The 17,397-nt window shown below is 52.0% G+C and overlaps 8 protein-coding genes across 8 annotated transcripts; 2 read left to right on the plus strand and 6 right to left on the minus strand.

Annotated features, from left to right (window-relative positions):
* Positions 1-361: 361 nt before the first annotated feature.
* On the minus strand, positions 362-1,154 carry J4E83_003704 (uncharacterized protein; the record flags this gene model as incomplete). The annotated part of the gene is made up of 3 exons (XM_049330638.1): positions 362-642; positions 713-1,084; positions 1,130-1,154. The coding sequence occupies 3 exons, from the start codon at positions 1,152-1,154 to the stop codon at positions 362-364; spliced, it is 678 nt and encodes a 225-aa protein (XP_049190055.1).
* A 640-nt stretch (positions 1,155-1,794) lies between these two features.
* J4E83_003705 (uncharacterized protein) lies at positions 1,795-2,464 on the minus strand (the record flags this gene model as incomplete). The annotated part of the gene is made up of 2 exons (XM_049330639.1): positions 1,795-2,367; positions 2,432-2,464. The coding sequence occupies 2 exons, from the start codon at positions 2,462-2,464 to the stop codon at positions 1,795-1,797; spliced, it is 606 nt and encodes a 201-aa protein (XP_049190056.1).
* A 438-nt stretch (positions 2,465-2,902) lies between these two features.
* On the minus strand, positions 2,903-4,571 carry J4E83_003706 (uncharacterized protein; the record flags this gene model as incomplete). Its single annotated transcript, XM_049330640.1, has 3 exons — positions 2,903-3,846; positions 3,914-4,469; positions 4,515-4,571. The coding sequence occupies 3 exons, from the start codon at positions 4,569-4,571 to the stop codon at positions 2,903-2,905; spliced, it is 1,557 nt and encodes a 518-aa protein (XP_049190057.1).
* Positions 4,572-5,564: 993 nt separating this feature from the next.
* J4E83_003707 (uncharacterized protein) lies at positions 5,565-6,403 on the minus strand (the record flags this gene model as incomplete). The annotated part of the gene is made up of 2 exons (XM_049330641.1): positions 5,565-6,199; positions 6,385-6,403. The coding sequence occupies 2 exons, from the start codon at positions 6,401-6,403 to the stop codon at positions 5,565-5,567; spliced, it is 654 nt and encodes a 217-aa protein (XP_049190058.1).
* Positions 6,404-6,727: 324 nt separating this feature from the next.
* J4E83_003708 (uncharacterized protein) lies at positions 6,728-7,987 on the minus strand (the record flags this gene model as incomplete). Its single annotated transcript, XM_049330642.1, has 3 exons — positions 6,728-6,871; positions 6,927-7,663; positions 7,711-7,987. The coding sequence occupies 3 exons, from the start codon at positions 7,985-7,987 to the stop codon at positions 6,728-6,730; spliced, it is 1,158 nt and encodes a 385-aa protein (XP_049190059.1).
* A 1,335-nt stretch (positions 7,988-9,322) lies between these two features.
* Positions 9,323-9,810, plus strand: J4E83_003709 (uncharacterized protein; the record flags this gene model as incomplete). The annotated part of the gene is made up of 2 exons (XM_049330643.1): positions 9,323-9,404; positions 9,548-9,810. The coding sequence occupies 2 exons, from the start codon at positions 9,323-9,325 to the stop codon at positions 9,808-9,810; spliced, it is 345 nt and encodes a 114-aa protein (XP_049190060.1).
* Positions 9,811-10,833: 1,023 nt separating this feature from the next.
* Positions 10,834-12,913, minus strand: J4E83_003710 (uncharacterized protein; the record flags this gene model as incomplete). Its single annotated transcript, XM_049330644.1, has 6 exons — positions 10,834-10,955; positions 11,020-11,409; positions 11,458-11,776; positions 11,829-11,851; positions 12,480-12,689; positions 12,760-12,913. 6 exons carry the CDS (start codon positions 12,911-12,913, stop codon positions 10,834-10,836), a joined length of 1,218 nt encoding a protein of 405 aa, XP_049190061.1.
* A 459-nt stretch (positions 12,914-13,372) lies between these two features.
* On the plus strand, positions 13,373-17,314 carry J4E83_003711 (uncharacterized protein; the record flags this gene model as incomplete). Its single annotated transcript, XM_049330645.1, has 2 exons — positions 13,373-15,209; positions 15,261-17,314. 2 exons carry the CDS (start codon positions 13,373-13,375, stop codon positions 17,312-17,314), a joined length of 3,891 nt encoding a protein of 1,296 aa, XP_049190062.1.
* Positions 17,315-17,397: the final 83 nt, after the last annotated feature.

Genomic DNA, 17,397 nt, shown 5'->3' on the forward strand with positions numbered 1-17,397 from the left:
GCACTTCTGTCGTTTTCAAGTCATTTCGGTGGATGGACAGGTCATGCGTGAGGTGTCTTTGACTTTGGTCAACTCCATATGCTTGGTACAGCCTATACGTGGCAAGCTTCTCCACCACGAAAAATGCAGCAATGGACTCAATGATCACTGTGAGTGCAGGACAAAGAGGATGTGCATGGTGATAGGTTATTGATGATTAATAGATGAACACCGAAGTGTCTCGCAGCATATCTATTCAGCTCATGTTGCGCATTTGCCAAATGCCATACAAAAGCCCTCTGATATCCAAGTCTATATAGTTCGCGAACACTCAATCAACATCCTCGACTCCAAGTCAACAACGACCGTCATACCCGCCAACCTACTCCAGCCTACCACAAAGCACTCCGACAACGCTACCGATAGTAGCGCAGACAGGCTGGATCGGCCAGTCGCATCCATGGACCGGGTCTTTACCGTACTGGCCAGGCGCGCAGTGAACGAAAGGACATGTGGGGCCGAAGCCAGCGAGGTAGCGCTCAACATCCTGGAATGGCGCACCGTCCTCGGCAGAGAGGTTATACCACATACGGCCGTCATGGGGGTCCAGGGAGTACTCGATCTGGTAGACGTTGCGATCCTCGGGATGGTAGGCGACCTTGACTGGGTGTGTATTAGCATGAGCAATTGCAGATAATGAGGAAGATTAGGAGATGAGATAGGAAATACGTACTGTTGTGACCACACTGGTTCAGCTGACACGGGAAGGGCGCCTTGTACCTATGGCCTGGTAGTACTTCCACCATCTGGGTCTCCCCAGCATGGTCGCAGGGCACCCCAAAGGAGTTGTTGGCAGCGATAGATAGACGAGCCCAGACTGAGAAGGGACAGTGGTTCCGAAGTTCACCTCGAATCTGAGGAATGTCTGGGTCACCCATGCCGATCCAACTAGGCACGGATATAGACGCCATCGAGGAGCCGGGCTCGATCAGTGAGGACATGAAGTGCTCAGGGGAGAAAACATGGGTCCAGTCCTTGGACATGTCTTGGGTCTTGAAATCAGTCGGAGCGGCGTTGGTAAACACAGTAAGGAAGCTGAGTGCAACTGTCCACGATTAGTCGAGCTTGAAGACTTCATGGGGCAACTTACCAGCGAAGTAACTGGAGAAATGCATCGTGTCGATGATAGGTAGATCGGAGAGGATCTAGGAGATCTGATATGTGAGAAGGGGAGATAAGATCGAGTAATGTATATAGGAATAGCTTTCGGGAGAAATCGCTGGTAAGGGAAGTAGGAGCTGGTGTAGAAGAGAAGGAACGAAGAAGTTCGCAGCTTATATGCGCCGATGTGTGCACGCTACTGGCACTGTTACAGCGCGCTCTTACCGTCATAGCGACCAAAGACCCAGGTGACTCTTGCGATAATCGCACGTGTGAAGCAGGAGGCGGTGTTAGCTGGCGGAATGACGAAAAGAAGCCAAGGAACCAAGAGCGTTCGTCGCGGAAACGAGTGAGCAGGAAACGAAAGGCGATAAAGGCCATTTTGAGTTAGGTAAAGAGCACGTTCTTTGATCACGGGTGCCAAGTGGTCTCGAATATTGGGTGTTCGTTTGATATTACCTACAAGCGGCGTATTCTGTGAGCAAGTTACCAGCCCCGTGGCAATACCGCGCCTTGATGTGATCATGAAGCCTCGAAGGTCAGACCGCTGATGACGCGCTTGAAGGGATCGTTTACCTGCGCATAACATCGCGCCACGAGAAAGTCCTCGATGGAGACGGTGACGGGACTGCGCCCAGGCCCAGGCAGGCTCCATCACAACATAGTCTTCGCGGCATTCCATCCCGCAGCCCAATGCCAAAGCCTCGCATCTACTGTCTTGCCCTCTTGATCGTACTTGACCAAGCGGTCGTACAGCTCGTCGATTGGCACCACGACCCTCTCGATGAATTCGCCGTCATCCAGCGCCTGCTCGGGCTCCGCGTCGCCTTCCTTCAAGTTGACCTCCACCATGGCCAATTGCATATTCGCAGTGCTTAGACCAGGATCGGATACGATAGTCGGGCTAATGAAAGCTAGCTTGCCCTTGTATCCAGTCTCCTCGTGTAGCTCTCGTACGCTGGCCTCGCTAGGTGTTTCCTTCTCGTCGACTAGACCGGCAGGAAGCTCAACGCAGACGGCATTGACGGGTGGGCGGTACTGCAGGATGATGATGGTGGAAGGTGGGCGCGAAGGGTGGCGGATGATCGTGGTGATGGCAACGGCGTCGACGCCTGCCTTACCTCGAGTCTTGCGCGCCGCGGCTTCCCATACGCGGTCTTTGCCAGTTTGATCCTGCCATGAGATCTTCTGGAACTCGATCCACTTTGCCTCGCTGGCGGGAAGTGGCTGTAGAGGTAGACGTGCGCAGTCAGTACATATCTCACAATTATATCGTACACGCTGAACTTACCTCTACTTTGACAATCTTTGGATCTTGCGGCATGTTGTAGGCTGCGCAGAGTGGTGCGCGGGTGTGGAAGGTGCGTGGGGGAAGGCTGTGCTGTGAAGTCGAGATGCGCAGTCGCGGTATGGCTCGGTAAATGACTTTAGCAGAGGTCGGTGATTGTTTTGCAAGTAGAGAAAGCGGGTGTCTGTGCATCGATGGTGACTGTTGATGTCAAGCTGTCGGCGATTGTGGACGCTGACGTAGGAGATTCGGAGCTAACCTTGGAACACAGCCCCGCCCGGGCGCGTCGCGCTATCGCGAGGTCACGTGGGCGTGTTGATTCGTGGACCCTCCAGTTGCATGAGTGATCAGGCAGGTGCAGGATAAGCAGCAGGTACATTAATTGAGTAATATAGCAAAGATTCCATCCCTTACTAGGTACAGAATTTATATACTGCTATCCTTTAGTTACTGCGCTGCCGCATGCCAACCCCTCTAAGCAGACGTCTTCCTCACATCCGTCAACTTAACCATCAACGGGCTCTTCTCCCAAGTATTATACGCCTTCAGCCCCTTGAACTCATCCTTCGGATCCCAAAGCGGCGCTCCATCCGCGAACTCAACATCAAAGTTCCACAAAAACGCACCCAGAATCAGCCTCAACTCGACATACGTCAGATTCCTGCCAATGCACCCTCTCGGTCCAGTCGAGAAGGGTTGCGCCGCCTTCTTGGCGTCGCCAGCAAATTGTGCTTTAGACTCTGGTGTATCGAGGAAGCGTTCGGGGATGAAAGTGTCCGGTTGCGCAAAGTTGGCAGCTGAGTGTGATGCGCCCCAGGAACTGACGCAGACTGAGGTGTTCTCGGGTACGGGGTGGCGGTCGATTAGTGAACCGCCTTTGGGTACTGTGCGCAAGAGACCAACGGGTACTGGAGGGAAGATGCGAAGGCCCTCCTCGATGCAAGCGTTCATGTATGGTAGGCTGCCCAAGACGTCCATGTTGATGTCCTCTTCAGTCTTGACCGCGCTTCTCAACTCGTCTTTCAACTTCTTGAAGATGACCGGGTTTCTCAGAAGATAGTTCGTCAGTCCACAGAGCTCTGTTGCAGTAGTTTCACTGCCCGCCACGATGAACAAAGCTGCGTTCATGATCACCTCGTCGTCGCTGACCTCGTTCTTCTTCTCTCGTTGTTTCAGAATGTACCAGATGAAGTCGCGGTGATCGTTGTCTTTCTGGTTCAGTCTCTTGACTGTCTTCTCGGTCGAGTTTCTCAAATGGCGGAAACGGCGTTCACGGACAATAGTGGGTATGCACCACATGAGGAATTTCTGCGCGAGCGACCCGGGTTTAGCAAAGCGGCGAGTTGCTTGTTCGATTGCGCCGGATTTGATGGCTTCATAGATGAGAACGACCCAATTCGCAGATTCAGAGCCTTCGCCTGAGAATTTCTGTCAGTACGGGTCTGGAGTGCATCTCGCGACAACGCTTATTAGGGTGATGTGTACCTTCGCGTAGACATCCAAATGGCTCGCCAAAACTGAGATCGCCAATGATGTCGAAGGTGCAGAAGTTGAACCATGAAACCATGTTCGCCGCTTCACCCTTGTGCGCCTTTTCCCTCAGCCTGTCCACAAATAGGTTCACATATCCCTTCAAGATGTACTGCTGTTCAAGCAAAGCTTGCTTGCTGAACGCATGAGCTAGCGCTCTCCTCTGCCTTGCATGGTGGATATCAGGAGCCATGGTCAAATTTGTCGCGCCTGGAATCGCTTCTACAGCACCGACGTGGATAGGATCTTTGTCCATGTTCGCAAGCCCGACCCGATGTCCGTAGATATCGTCCCATGCTTTTGCTGTGTTGAAGGAGAGCTCATTGGGCATGACGCGCACTACGGGCCCGTATTTGTCGTGGTGGACCTTGTAGTCAAAGGCGATGCGGCCGCGTAACAGTGAGATTATCGAGGGAATGGGCGAGATGCGCCATAACAGCGGGCCAGGATATCTGGCAAGAGGATGAAGTGTGAGGTTGTAGATTGCCGTCAAGACTACGTATGCGACGAACTGGACTTGTCAGATCAATGTCAAGAGGAGAGCTGAAAGACGTACTGCAGCGGGTGCCCAGATCGCAATTAGACGGACGCGATCCTCGTCTACAAAACCCATGGTAAGGTTCGCTCTCTACTCAGTCGTTTTTCTAACAAAAAGTCGGAAAGAACAGAAAGCAACAACCAAGCTGACACAAATGAAGTAAGGCTGAACAAGGCAAGAACCGCACGACGATTGAGATATACCAAAGCCGACCGATCCCTGTGACCATGACGCTACATGCACTACAACGCGTAGTCATCCGTCGCTGCCATAGCGGCAGCAGCTCGCCAAAGCATATCCGACGCCATATATGCAGAGCTGTCAAGAAGACTTGCCAAAAGCGTCTGACAATTCTAGCCGACTAACCGCGAGGCACTAGAAACCAGATTGTTGTGTTCCACAGCATCTGTCATTCCACTGAGGCGTCTTTGCAGACGTTGCCGACATGCAAAAAGTGATCACGCCTTCTGTGAGAAGGGCAAACTTCCATGCTTGGGGTTGGATATGCTTTAGCGTGATGCAGCGTGGGCGCCCCGCCTGCCCGCATGTTGACCCCGCGCAGGTTTCCACAGTCGAGGCTAGCGAATGAGCGTATGGCCGATGCATGCGACTCGCGCATGGCAATGGCATGATCAGGCTTGAATCGTGAGCGTGGCACAGTAAGCAAGACGAATTGCATTGTATCGACGAAGACTGGTCCGGACGTGGTCGCCTATAGCGTGGTCACAGTGCCACACGCACTCGTTCTTCTGTTGTGCTCGGTCTGACAATCTTGACTGCTTCGTGGGTACCTAGGTATCAAGCTCGCATGTGAGATATCCGTGCAACCTGAGAGGTAGTCTGCGTCGTCACCACTTTCAGGGGAGATTGTGTGTCGTGAAGCTCGATGTGGTAGTTTTGACAACTAGTTGGCTATGAACGGGTGCGACACGCGCGGGTCATGTTTCTTGTGGTGCGACGGGCGGTGTTATGACCCCTAGGCCACTGGCAGCTTTGATAGCATCGAACCAGATGTTTCCCATGTGAAAGTATCCGGAATAGGACCTGATTCGATTAGCGAACGTGGTTCTACGCCACAAGTAACCGGAACACCCACGGATGTAGCCCGTCAACTAACTCCTCGGGCAGGACGACGCTGTGGTCAACAACCGCAACCTTGAAGCCCTGATCAAGCTTCTTCTTCGCAACCGCAGGCACGGCATCATTGAACCTCTTGATGTTTTCCTGTGCCTGCATATCGGCTCCCTGTATGATCTTCGCAACCAGCACCGCAGCGTCCGGGCACATGTCCAGCACGTCGTCTAACAGCGCTGCCAAACGCTTCGGCGCATCTGCCCACTTCTCTTCTGGGCTTTCAGGACGAGCCATATCGTTCGTGCCGATATGTAACAAGACGACATTCGGTCGCATCTGTAGTCCAGCTTTCATCAGGCTCTGAAGCTCGCTGATTGTGGCCCCTGGATGCCCTTCGTTGTCATTGTTGGGCATGAGCCCAGAGCGCTGCGTGCCGACAAAGTTCACCGACGCGTAGCGCGCACGTATAAGCGCGTGGATCAGCTGTGCGCGGTACCCATCTGTGCCGTTGTCTGCACCCGGCTGGCCACCCCAAGTTATCGAGTCGCCGAGCGGAAGTATGCGTAGTGGGAGGTTGAGGTTCGCGCCCGGTCGTTTGTGGGGGAAGCTTGACATCAGCAGCAGGATTACTATGGAGATGTTAGCACCATACAATGAAGACTCAGGTGTCAAACATGGGCAGCATCTTGGAGTGCCAATGCGACAACTGGAGTTGAGTCTAACGCGCCCGAAACCTTGGAACGCTGACGCGACGCACCTATGCAGAAAAAGGCCACTACGCCCAGGCCCTTCAGAACCAGCTTGTTCCGCGGACCTCCCGCAGATGGGAGCATCGGATGATATCGAGACTGTTCATCAGTCGCCTAGATGGTGCTGCTTCAATGGCATTGTGGGGGCGCAGCAAACAGGAGTCCAGCTGAGACCGACGGCTAGCGTCATAGCTCTAGCAATTGACCGACCTTGCGCTAATTATAAGCAGTGAGACTTTGGCTGAGAGTCGCGCATATCAAACAGGAATATATTGAAACTCCAAGTTGTGTTCGCCAATGGGGATGGCGCGGGGGCCCGGGCAGCCACGAGTGGAAGGGCCCACCTGCCGGACCCTTAAGATCCCCTAAACACTCACAGCACGCTCTTCCAAGGTTTCCTTCACGACATCAGGGTATCACTTTCGCTTTCCTCATGCGATCGAACGCAGTCGTCCACGTTTCCTTCGTTCCAATCTCCTCCGTGTATCCCACCTTGTGCGAAGCTTCCATGCTCATCTGGCGGTCGAAGTCGAACATCGTCATGATGAAGTACTAATACTGGTCAGCTACTGCACGCGTACACGACGCAACCAAATATCCGACATACCTGGAATCCGGGATGCGTGATATCGCTATCGACGCTTCCCTTCTTAAGATTGTGCTTCTTCTCTAGCTCTTCCCACTCCTTCTTGTGCGCGTCAATGTACGCGCCTGGCTGTGGTGAACCCTCTTCAGGCCCCGTACCCTTCAGCCCGAAGTAATCACAAATTACCGGCCATTTGCCGCTCCAGCTGTCTTCCTGGCCACCCACGTTAAAGCTTTGCGACGCGGTTTTCTCTGGGTTTAAAGACGCGTGGATGGAAAAGTGCGCAACCATGTCTTGTGGAGACTCATTGTACTTGTTCACCCACGACTTCTCGGTACCAGGGAATGGGCATTTTGCGCCTTCGCCCTCAACAGATCGATATAGCGAGAGGTACAATGCCAGTGTTTGGGCAAGGCAGTATGCGTTGTTGTTTGGCACGAAACCAATGATGTTGTCTGGCCGGACCTCGCACCAGCTCCAGTTCTTCCCCTTGGAGATGCGTTTCAAGCAGTCAATTTGGTTGTAGTAAAAAAGCTGGGAAAGGTACGGTTCGGGGATCGGTGGCAGCGTCTCCTTAAGTGGTAGGTCGTTCGCGAATGGGAACTTTTCTAACATCTGGCAACCGTAGATCTTGGTTCCTGTCGGAAGCAGTACGTACGATAGTTTGGAGGACAAGTGATCAATCGCAGTCACGGCGCGCTCCAACATTGCTTCGTTGGTCTTGCACTCGGCTTCTGGTTCATCGATCTGCTTGTATGCTTGGTCGTGTCAGGCCTTGTGATACCTTTTAACAGTTGTTACTTACAATAGAAGTACACTTGAGTCACGGTCTCAACATCTTTGACCTTTTCTTTGATCTGCTTCTCGAGCTCTTCTTGTGTCCCTTTGACCAGATCGACACCAGACACGATTTGCAGTCTTGGGTCGTCAGGCCAGAGAGCCATCTCACGTGTCAGCGGCCGATTTACCATAGCTGTAACTCTGGAGAAAGCATCCTTGGAAGGGTATCCGTTCAAGATGGCATTGACGATGGCCCATCCCGAGATGCCAGAAGCACCGTAAATCAGCGCGTGGTTTCCCATGATCTAGTTATGAGCTGTATGTCAATAGAGAGTATCCAAGGGTATGCGCAGTGTAAGGCTCGTAGAAGCAATAACGCGACGCGTGAAGGCCAAACCCTGTTATATGTATCTAGAACATTACCACATTGAAACCAGCCCGCATTATCTTAGTATACTATCATTGGATGAGCCAGCTATGCTGCTGCATGCAAGTACCTGCTGCTTGGAACAGCCCGGGCTGAGGATGCGGAGAACAATATCCAACGAGTGCCTGACGAGCTCTTTCCCCGCAGCGTCATCCGCCATGACTCGCCCTCTGACAATCCTTCGGCTACGGTCCCGGCGACTTGCCCTACTGACTATGGCCGATGCAACGCATGCTCGTGTGCGATGCGAAGGCATTCCAGATGGACGAGCGTCGCGACGGGCTGAGGCATAGTGAGCTTTGGCGGCAGAAGGAAAGTGCTAATGAGGCTAGCGCATCGGGACCCTCGAGTGGCCTTCTTGTCTTCCAAGGTTAGAAATTACTGTCACCACCACGGTCTCGTTGCCATGGTGTCATGCTCTTAAGCCCGATCGTGTTGCAGCAGTAAGTAATCCTACGTAGACTTCTGAGCTCGCACTGACGTATTCAGGTATGCCTGTAGGTCTGGCTTGCGAAGGCTTTCCAGGCTACAATGCGTTCGCCTATGCATTGGCACCTCTGGGAGGACCAACCTCCCAAGCAACCCCATGGTGATCTCTAGCAGAATCTATATGAGAAATGTCGCACTTATGTGCCAGTCTTGCGATGTAACTAAAGGGCGTCTGTGGTAGAGTATATGCGCATCTTGTTTGCTTTCTTCAACATTCGCTATACATCCGTAAACCATAATATCTCATCACTGCTCGATCTCTACATTTGGAGCTATCTTCACCTTCACCTTCACTTTCGTTTGACCGGCCGTTCCTCTCAGCCCACCCCACGTTTCCGGTCGGTGACCGACGGTGTTCTTGTCACCTTCACCTGCGCTTACTCAAGTGGCAGCTAGCTTTACTTGCCTAGAGCCACCAAACACAAATTGCTACCTCTTTCTCGCTCGATTCGCGGGGCCATACTACTACGATCACCTTGCAGCATCAAGTTCCACCACAAAGACTTGATTTGACCCTACAATACCGATATGGCGCCGACGAAAGCGACCGCACGCATCTCAGGCAATGCTAGAAGCAGGCTTGCGACTAAGCCAGCCGATCGTCTGCGAGTAGCGGTACGTATCCCAACCAGAACTCTCACTGCCAGATAAGATGACTGACTTGACCACGCAGAAGCAACAACTCCAGGGTTCCAACAACGCACAGGAAAAGCTATACACCATGTTCGAGGATACGATGGAAGATCTTGAACAGACCAAGGACAAACTCGAGGCGGCCGAGAACGAGCTAGAAAAGACGCAGAGTCAACTTACTACTACTACTGCGTCTATTCCAGCCCGTTCTGACCTCAATATTTGAGTATGCAGGCTATCCTTTTTCTTCCACGAAGTGGAACTGTGGTTTGGTTGATGGTACCTTGGGTGTGTGTCCTCGCGAACCATGGAGCCCGTCCGCAGAGTCAACTTGATAAAGCGGAACACGACGCTAATTTCTGGTACCGCGGCTGGAAAAACATGGACAACAGTTACCAAGCTGCCGATAGCACTTTGAAGGCACACGAACACCAAATTCATCAACTGGAAGCCGAGTTGGCGCTCGAGAAAGAGAGGGCGGAGAAGAACGAGAACGCTCAAAAGATGCTCGAGCAACTCAAAAACCAATGGTCGTTCTTCTCCCATATCCTCGGTAACGAAGACTCCGGACGCTAGATCCACGGCATATTGAAGGAAGGCGAACATACTTATCGAATCCGGGGATAAGTTTTGCCATGGCGTGAGGAATTACGAGAGAATTGGTGTTATGGAGATGATCTCTGCGACATGCTGAACCCTGATGGTATTAGCAGTATCCTACCCTGATGTTCGTCACATTGCAGAAGAGATGTAGTAGGCACCAAATCAATGGTTATGAGCATTTTGTGCTTAAAAGCTATGGATTCACCAAGACACTACAATTAAAGAAAGCCTCTGCTCGGTTCACGAAACGCTTCATCTTAATGCAAATTACACCAATACCCCTTTGCCTCCGTAATCGGCACCCCAGTGATACTTCTCGCCTTTAACTTTCCCGCATCGCATGTATCCCACCTACATTCCCTTTAGCCCAATCTACTTCACGACGTCTTCTATGCGACGAAACTTACTGTGAGAAATCGCATCCACACGCCTCAGACACCGTCGCTGATAGGGCTTTGCCCGTGATCCCGTAACAAGCATCACCGTAGATGATTTGGGTCTTACCGCCTTGTAGGTCGATGGTGCCGCAAATGGGAGGCCCGGGTGAAGTGGGCGCCGCAGATGCGGAGATGGCGAAAATTGAAAGGAACGTAGGAGTAGTAAGATGCATGTTGAAAAGGTTGCAAGCGGAGGAACCTTGCTTAGATCGGCTTTTCTAGTTCCTAGGCGACTACGGGGAAGATGGACCTTCTTGGAATGGAGAACATGTTTGCATAGACGTAGTATTTATGTGAAACCGATCTCGGCGTTTACATGCGGTGTGATGTGTAACGTGTGGGGGCAGATGTAAGATCTCGCCTTCTGATCATATGCGGGTGCTCTATTACAAGGTACGTTCGTGGACGGGCGTCTTCGGTGGCGCATAACATGTATTGACAAAGAATCCTGACCTGCATGATCTGCATGTAAGCGCGTAACTCGTTAGTCACAAGCATGAGTGAGATTACCATCGAGACCAATCGTGGAGTATATATTTTGTTTTGTTCCTTTGTACTTCTAACCAACCCAGTCGATCTCCTTCTCGTACTGCCAGAAAGCACCGGTCTTGTTCTGGATGTCGTGGATCGCGAGCATTACGGGGGTTTGAGCGCCTTCTTCTACAGTCCTCGTTCCGTTGCCTAGATTTGGTGAATAAAGTCAGTACATGTCTCACATGATGCACACGAGGAAAGGTTTGCTTACCCTTTGTCATGTCCGTGTTAACATAACCTGGGCAGCAGGTATTGATCAATACTTTGCTTCCCTTCTCCTTCTCTTGTCTGGCCAGCGCCCGTGTGCCTCCAATTAATCCTGCCTTGCTCACAGCATACCCGGCACTAGGGAAGCCAGCATCCTTCTCCTTGCCAGCTTCGACAGCTGCAACAAAGTCCTTCATGATGCTTGTGACATCTTCTTCGGTCTTGGAGGCGAGGAAGCGGTTGCGAACTTCTTCGGAGTATTTGTTGAGCTTGCCAGCCATGCTACCGAGGTTCACGATGCGACCGGTGGGCTTGAGGAGGGGGAGGAAGGTGTGGCACGCCTCGAGCGTCTTGTAGTAGTTGCAGTCGAGGGTTGTTTTGACGAGGTCGGCATCTAATTATGTTAGGGACGGCGGATTGTACATCGGAAGGAGATACTTACTGAAGCCGTCCAACGCGATACCGGCGTTGTTGATGACAAAGTCAATGCCGTCCCCATGAGCTTGCTTCAAGTGGTCCGCAAGGGTCTTGATGCTGCTGCTGCTTGTGATGTCAAGCAGATGGAACTTGATCTCAGAGAGACCACCGTCGGCCTTCAATGCCTTGGCCTGCTTCAATGCCGCATCTTGCTCCAAATCCCTAACTGCAGCTTCTCCTCTGCCCTGGTCGCGAGCCGTCAGATAAATCAGAAAGGGTCCGTTGTTGAGCGGCGACTTGGGGTACTGCAGAGCGAGCTGCTGCACGATGGCGCGTCCGATGCCCTGTCAATGTTAGTTTGGTACTCCTGAAGAGGCTGTGGACGTGTGTAGGTACCTTGTTCGCGCCGGTGACGACTCCTACTCTGCTGTATGACATGATTGTTTGTGTGCTTCAATCGAATGGTGTTTGGTGGAAGGAAGAGGGGAGTGATATTCTGAAGTATCTTCCCCACATTGTACCATTAATCATCATCGAAAGAGCTTCGCTGTTCGGAGTTAGCAAGGTCGATACGTCACTAATCATCGGTGGATCCAGATGTTCCGGCCTCCTGCGGGCATCGTGCGGCACCAAAGACGCTATTCCCAATAGGGCTAACACTGCCGCGGCCACGCTCTCTCGATTTCGCTGTCTTTGCCTGTGGATGTTCACTACACCACATGAACCAGCTCAGCATTCTTGATTACTGATCGGACCGAGCCTTGACAAACTCTCCATTAACTCCATAGTTTTCTACGGCGCGGTTGTCATACCTAGCAACTTGCATACACAGCCATCGGCCATCATTCGTAACCTCTAACACAGGCACGGTAGATGGATTGTCTGATAATTGCTGCATGTCCTTCCACTCGGCGTATCGCTCCCCGTCTGCAAGTACAAATCGTAGTAACTCGCTTCAGCCGATTTGCATACGAGGAAGTTCAGCTCTAGACCGCATGTTAGCACCGCCGACAATGAGCCGAACATGCCTCCTTCCTGAGTACTTACGTCGTCCATAGCTACTGCTCTGCACAGTAATGATAGTATCGCCCTCCAACCCCCATGCCGTAGTCTCCCCAGTGGCTCCCCAGACCAACGGCTTGTAGCTTGTCGATGCGGTCGCAATGTTCAGATACTGGCTTGTCTTTTTCGATTGGATGGTGCCGCCGATGGTAAACTCGTCAGCTGCGGTTTCGGGTCCCAGCACAGGGATCGATGCTATACGTGTTATTAACAAGTTTCTGGAAAAGTAATAAAGCTGAATATCAAGAGAAGGAAATCAGCATACCATTCTTAGCACTTGCTTGCAAGTATAGATGGTAAATTGGGTCGCGAACGCCACGTATTTTGCCTACGGTTGCTGCGGCGCTCTGAGCATTTTCAACCGGCGCAGCGAGTGCGCCCGATGCTACCAACAAGATTTGAGCGAAGAACGACAACATCGCGAAGAAGAACCTGAAGCCCCAATATGCAAGACTGCGACTCGATTCAGTCCCTGGGTCTCCTTATATGTGATCGCAACTTCGCATTACGTGACCCTAGTTTGCAATATAGCAGATTAATTACGGTCGCGTCACGCGTAGAGATGTTTACCACCGGATATAACGCATCTGCATCCCTGTCGTTCTACATCCGTCGAAAGGAACCACCGAGACAGGCACAACATTGTGCATTCGGTACTATCTGAACATCGCCCGGATTGAAGAAGCCAGGACGCGATACTGGAGGGACGCGCTAACGCTTCGGGTTAGCGCGGAACGCGAAGGTCATTTACTTGGCATCTAGGCAGTCGCCTCCCGCCTCACCTGCAACCACCTACCATTATCGACCCAAACTTTTGTTCCGCAGTGCTCGGGCTGTACGATCGTACCCACTGGATTTGATGACAACGAACGCTTATGATGGTCGGGCTTACAACAATCACGTCGCCCACGTCATGTGGCGCGACTAGCAGCAGCTATGATCATCGAGCCGCACGCAAGAACATGGACAATGCAACTGAGCAGCAAATGAACGACCGTGACGATGCTATATCTATATCTTCATCTTCAGCGCGAGCCTCTGCTGCTACCGGATCATCTACGCTCGCCACCCCAGGTTCCTTACCAGCTCCCGAAAACGTGGAGTGTGTTGAGACTGGTGCACAGAATATGGATCGCTACATCGCACTTGGCTGCCTTCACTTCAAGCACACATTCGACTTTAGTTCAATCTCACCATCGAGTGGTGCTTGGGTCGAGTTACTACAACAAGAGCTTCCCGACGAGATCAAGGCCAGCATCGGTATTGAAGCATCACGACTGCTTGAAGCTCAGTGGATTCGGATATTCGCGCGTAGAGGAACGCCTGGTAATGCGTCCCACCACGGCCTTCTTCGCGTCTATCTTTTGCCAGAAGACTGGGCTCGTCGTACGATTGACCGTAACAGCAAGAGCTTGAAGAACGCTCTGCGGACACTGCTCCAACAAATTGACATCTCACCGAGTACTTGGAATGGAGACTCAAATCCTGATGAGACGCGTTACTTTGATCCCTGGGCTGATGTAGAACCTTTCTCGCTATACTACCTTTTCAACAAGCTACCATCACCTGCGCCCGACGTGGGGAGGATCAAGTGTCGCTATACACGTGCTGCCGTACAAGACGTACTAGATTCTGCGGCAGTCTCAAAGTGGTCGGAGCATGGTGAACAGGCTCTACCGGGGCTCAAAACAAGATTGTACGCGTATCAGACACGGTCGGCGAGCTTGATGCTGCAACGGGAAGCTTCGCCACAGCTGCAGCTTGATCCAAGATTGGAGGTTCGTACCTCGCCCGATGGCAAGAAGTTCTACTTCGGGCCTCGAGATGGATCGTTTCTACAAGAGCCGCGCTACTACGAAATGAACCGGGGTGGTATTCTGGCAGAGACCATGGGCCTGGGGAAAACGGTAATTTGCTTGGCCGTTATATTGGCAAGTAAGGGCCATCTTCCCAAAGTTCCAGCCGCATACCGACCATTACCTCCTCTTCGCAAGCGACCCGGATCGTTGGCAGACATGGCGATCTCTTCCGCTGGCCGACATTCAATCCCAATGAAGTCCTTTCTCGAGCAGTCTGAGGCGAACGGGGCTGGAGATATGACAAGCATCAAAGATGCGCTGGATCGAGATGTTCCATTCTACGAGATACCACCAGACATCCCACGCATGAATAGGAATACCCGAATACCGCCAACACGTCAATTAGTGCTCTCTTCCGCTACTATCATTGTCGTACCGCCGAATTTACTCCACCAATGGCAGTCAGAAATACAAAAGCACGTCCTTCCGGGTGGCCTCAAGATTCTCGTCGTTGATTCTGTGCTCAAGCGCACCGGTAAGACGAAGATTACCCATCCCACCGACGAGACCATGGACTTCCGAAGCGAACTTCCAGCTCCCACTGAACTCATGAAGTTTGACGTGGTTCTATTCAGCCGCAATCGCTTCGAACAAGAGATTCAAGACGGTCAAGATGAACAAGGACGACGCATGGGCTCTGGAGCCTCTCGCGTTTGTGAATGCCCTTACATCGGAGCAACTCGGATTCCAGATTGCAGTTGCGTCGACACTGATAGAATATACGAATCGCCACTGAAGAAGATACACTGGCTACGGATCATTATCGATGAAGGACACTCTTTCTCGAGTTCTGTCTCGAATGCTGTACTTGTCGCTAAGCAGATACAAGCGGAGAGACGATGGGTTGTATCAGGAAGTAAGTCGTGCAAAGTTCTACATGTGTACATATGCTGACCTTGGTTCAAAGCACCTGCGAAAAGTTTGGTCGGTGTGGAAGTAGACATGTTCACCGCCGATCCGGAGGCCGACCCGGCATTGCAGCGCGAACTTGCCATTGAAAAGAGAAAGACGTTCAATAATGATAAAGAGAATGCCAAAGCTGCTAAAGCTTTGGGTATGCTTGCTTCACATTTCCTCATGGTTCGACCATGGTGCGAGAACTCCGAAGGTAAGCTCGACTGGGATGAATACGTTTATCGCCACGAGCACCAGTACAAAAAGACTCATTCCGGGTTTTCTTCATGCTTCGTCCGAGCATTGGAAGGACTAGTTGTGAAGACACGCCCAGAGGATGTTGAGAAGGACATTGTCTTACCGCCGATGCGACACAGAACCGTTTATCTCGAGCCATGTTGGTTTGATAAGATGACGGCCAATCTCTTCATCCAAGTTCTGCGAGCAAACGCTATCACGAGCGAGCGGACCGATGTCGACTATCTATTCCACAAGAACAGCGTGAAAGCTCGTCACAGTCTCATTAGGAATTTACGGCAGTCCAACTTTACCTGGACAGGTTTCAGCCTCTCAGATGTAGTCGCCACGCTTGAAACTAGCAGTAAGTACCTTTCCAAAGAGGACAAGAACTGCTCGCTCGAGGACGCGCAATCCCTCCTGGAGAGCAGCCAAATCGTGTCGAAGCTTATGGCTTCCGCTGAATGGATTGCATTGAGTACATCTCATGAAGTGGGAATGGCTGTCAACGGTTGGCCAGAAGCAGCGCGGGAGGCTTTTGCACTTGTTTACCCAGCGGAGCCTATCGTGGTTGGTGTTACGCAGCTCATCGAGGGCCAACTCCACGTTGATAGCAGCGTCCGGTCTTCAGATCCAACGGTCGGGCTGGATGCTGTTGGATATGCAGCAAAAGCAAAGGCCATTGCGATGGCAGAGGAGGAGGGTAAGCTCAAGGAATCAGGCGAAGGCACAGTCAACGGCTTGCCGCTACAGAGGACAGGAGTACCTACTTCGTTGGTGAAGGGTCAACAGCCACCAACTAGTCGTCGGACGTCAGCCACCCTGAGCAAAGCTTCTCCTAAGAAGTCAACAGGATCCAAGGATGTGAATGGCGTTGAAGACACCCCGGACATCGCATCACCCATTCGTACAAAGAAGCGAAAACTTACCTTTGCAGACGAGACAGCGGACCTTCCCGCAGATTCCGATCTCCGAAACACACGCTGCATTGGCACAACATCAGCCAAACTTACATATCTGTTGGACAAGGTGATGCAGCACCAGGAGAAAGAGAAGATCATCATCTTCTACGATGGTGACAACGCGGCGTTCTACATCGCCCAATGTCTTGAGTTGATGTATGTGAACCATCGCATCTACGCGAGAACTCTGAACAACCAGCTGCGATCCGAGTACGTAAGACTGTTCAACGAAGATCCAGATGTGCGAGTCTTGCTCATCGATGTCGCGTGCGGAGCCCTCGGGCTGAATCTCAATGCGGCGAGCATTGTACTTATCGTGAACCCGATCAACAGACCGAATATCGAAGCGCAAGCCATCAAACGAGCCCATCGCATTGGACAAACAAAAGAGGTACTCGTTGAAACCCTAGTTCTCGAGAACACAATCGAGCATGCAATCTTCAATCGCGCGAAGAAAATGTCTCGTGCCGATCACCAAGAAGCGAAAGAGCTTGAAGACGATGCTGGCATCATCGAGATCATACAAAACGCTCAGATTCTGCCTGTGGGTGATGACGAGGGCGAGGGTTTGTCCAGCTTTGCGCTATTGCAGACACCGCAGCAGGTCTTTGGGCGACCGAATCGGCACAAGTACCATCGGTATGGAGGCGCTGATAAGAAGACTAAGGATGGACCGCAGAAGAAGGCAAAAACTTCGGGGAGTACGAAGAAGGGCGACAACGAGGATGCGGGTGGCACCAATAGCACGACTGCGCCTTCTACGCCTGGTACTGGTTTGCCGGTGCGAGGACCTGCTCAAACTGGCGGCTTGAATGCTGCTGGTGCAGCATCGTCCCAACCAGTCGCCAGCATCTTTGGCAGTGGTTGAGGGACGAAAGATTCGGCTCACACAGCTCTGGGGTTACACCACGGCACACATTCCATTTCTATTTCTATATTGAACAGCGGGCT

Source organism: Alternaria metachromatica (genome assembly GCF_023757995.1).
Source record: "Alternaria metachromatica strain BMP 0045 chromosome Unknown scaffold_6, whole genome shotgun sequence".
Classification (NCBI taxonomy): domain Eukaryota; kingdom Fungi; phylum Ascomycota; class Dothideomycetes; order Pleosporales; family Pleosporaceae; genus Alternaria; species Alternaria metachromatica.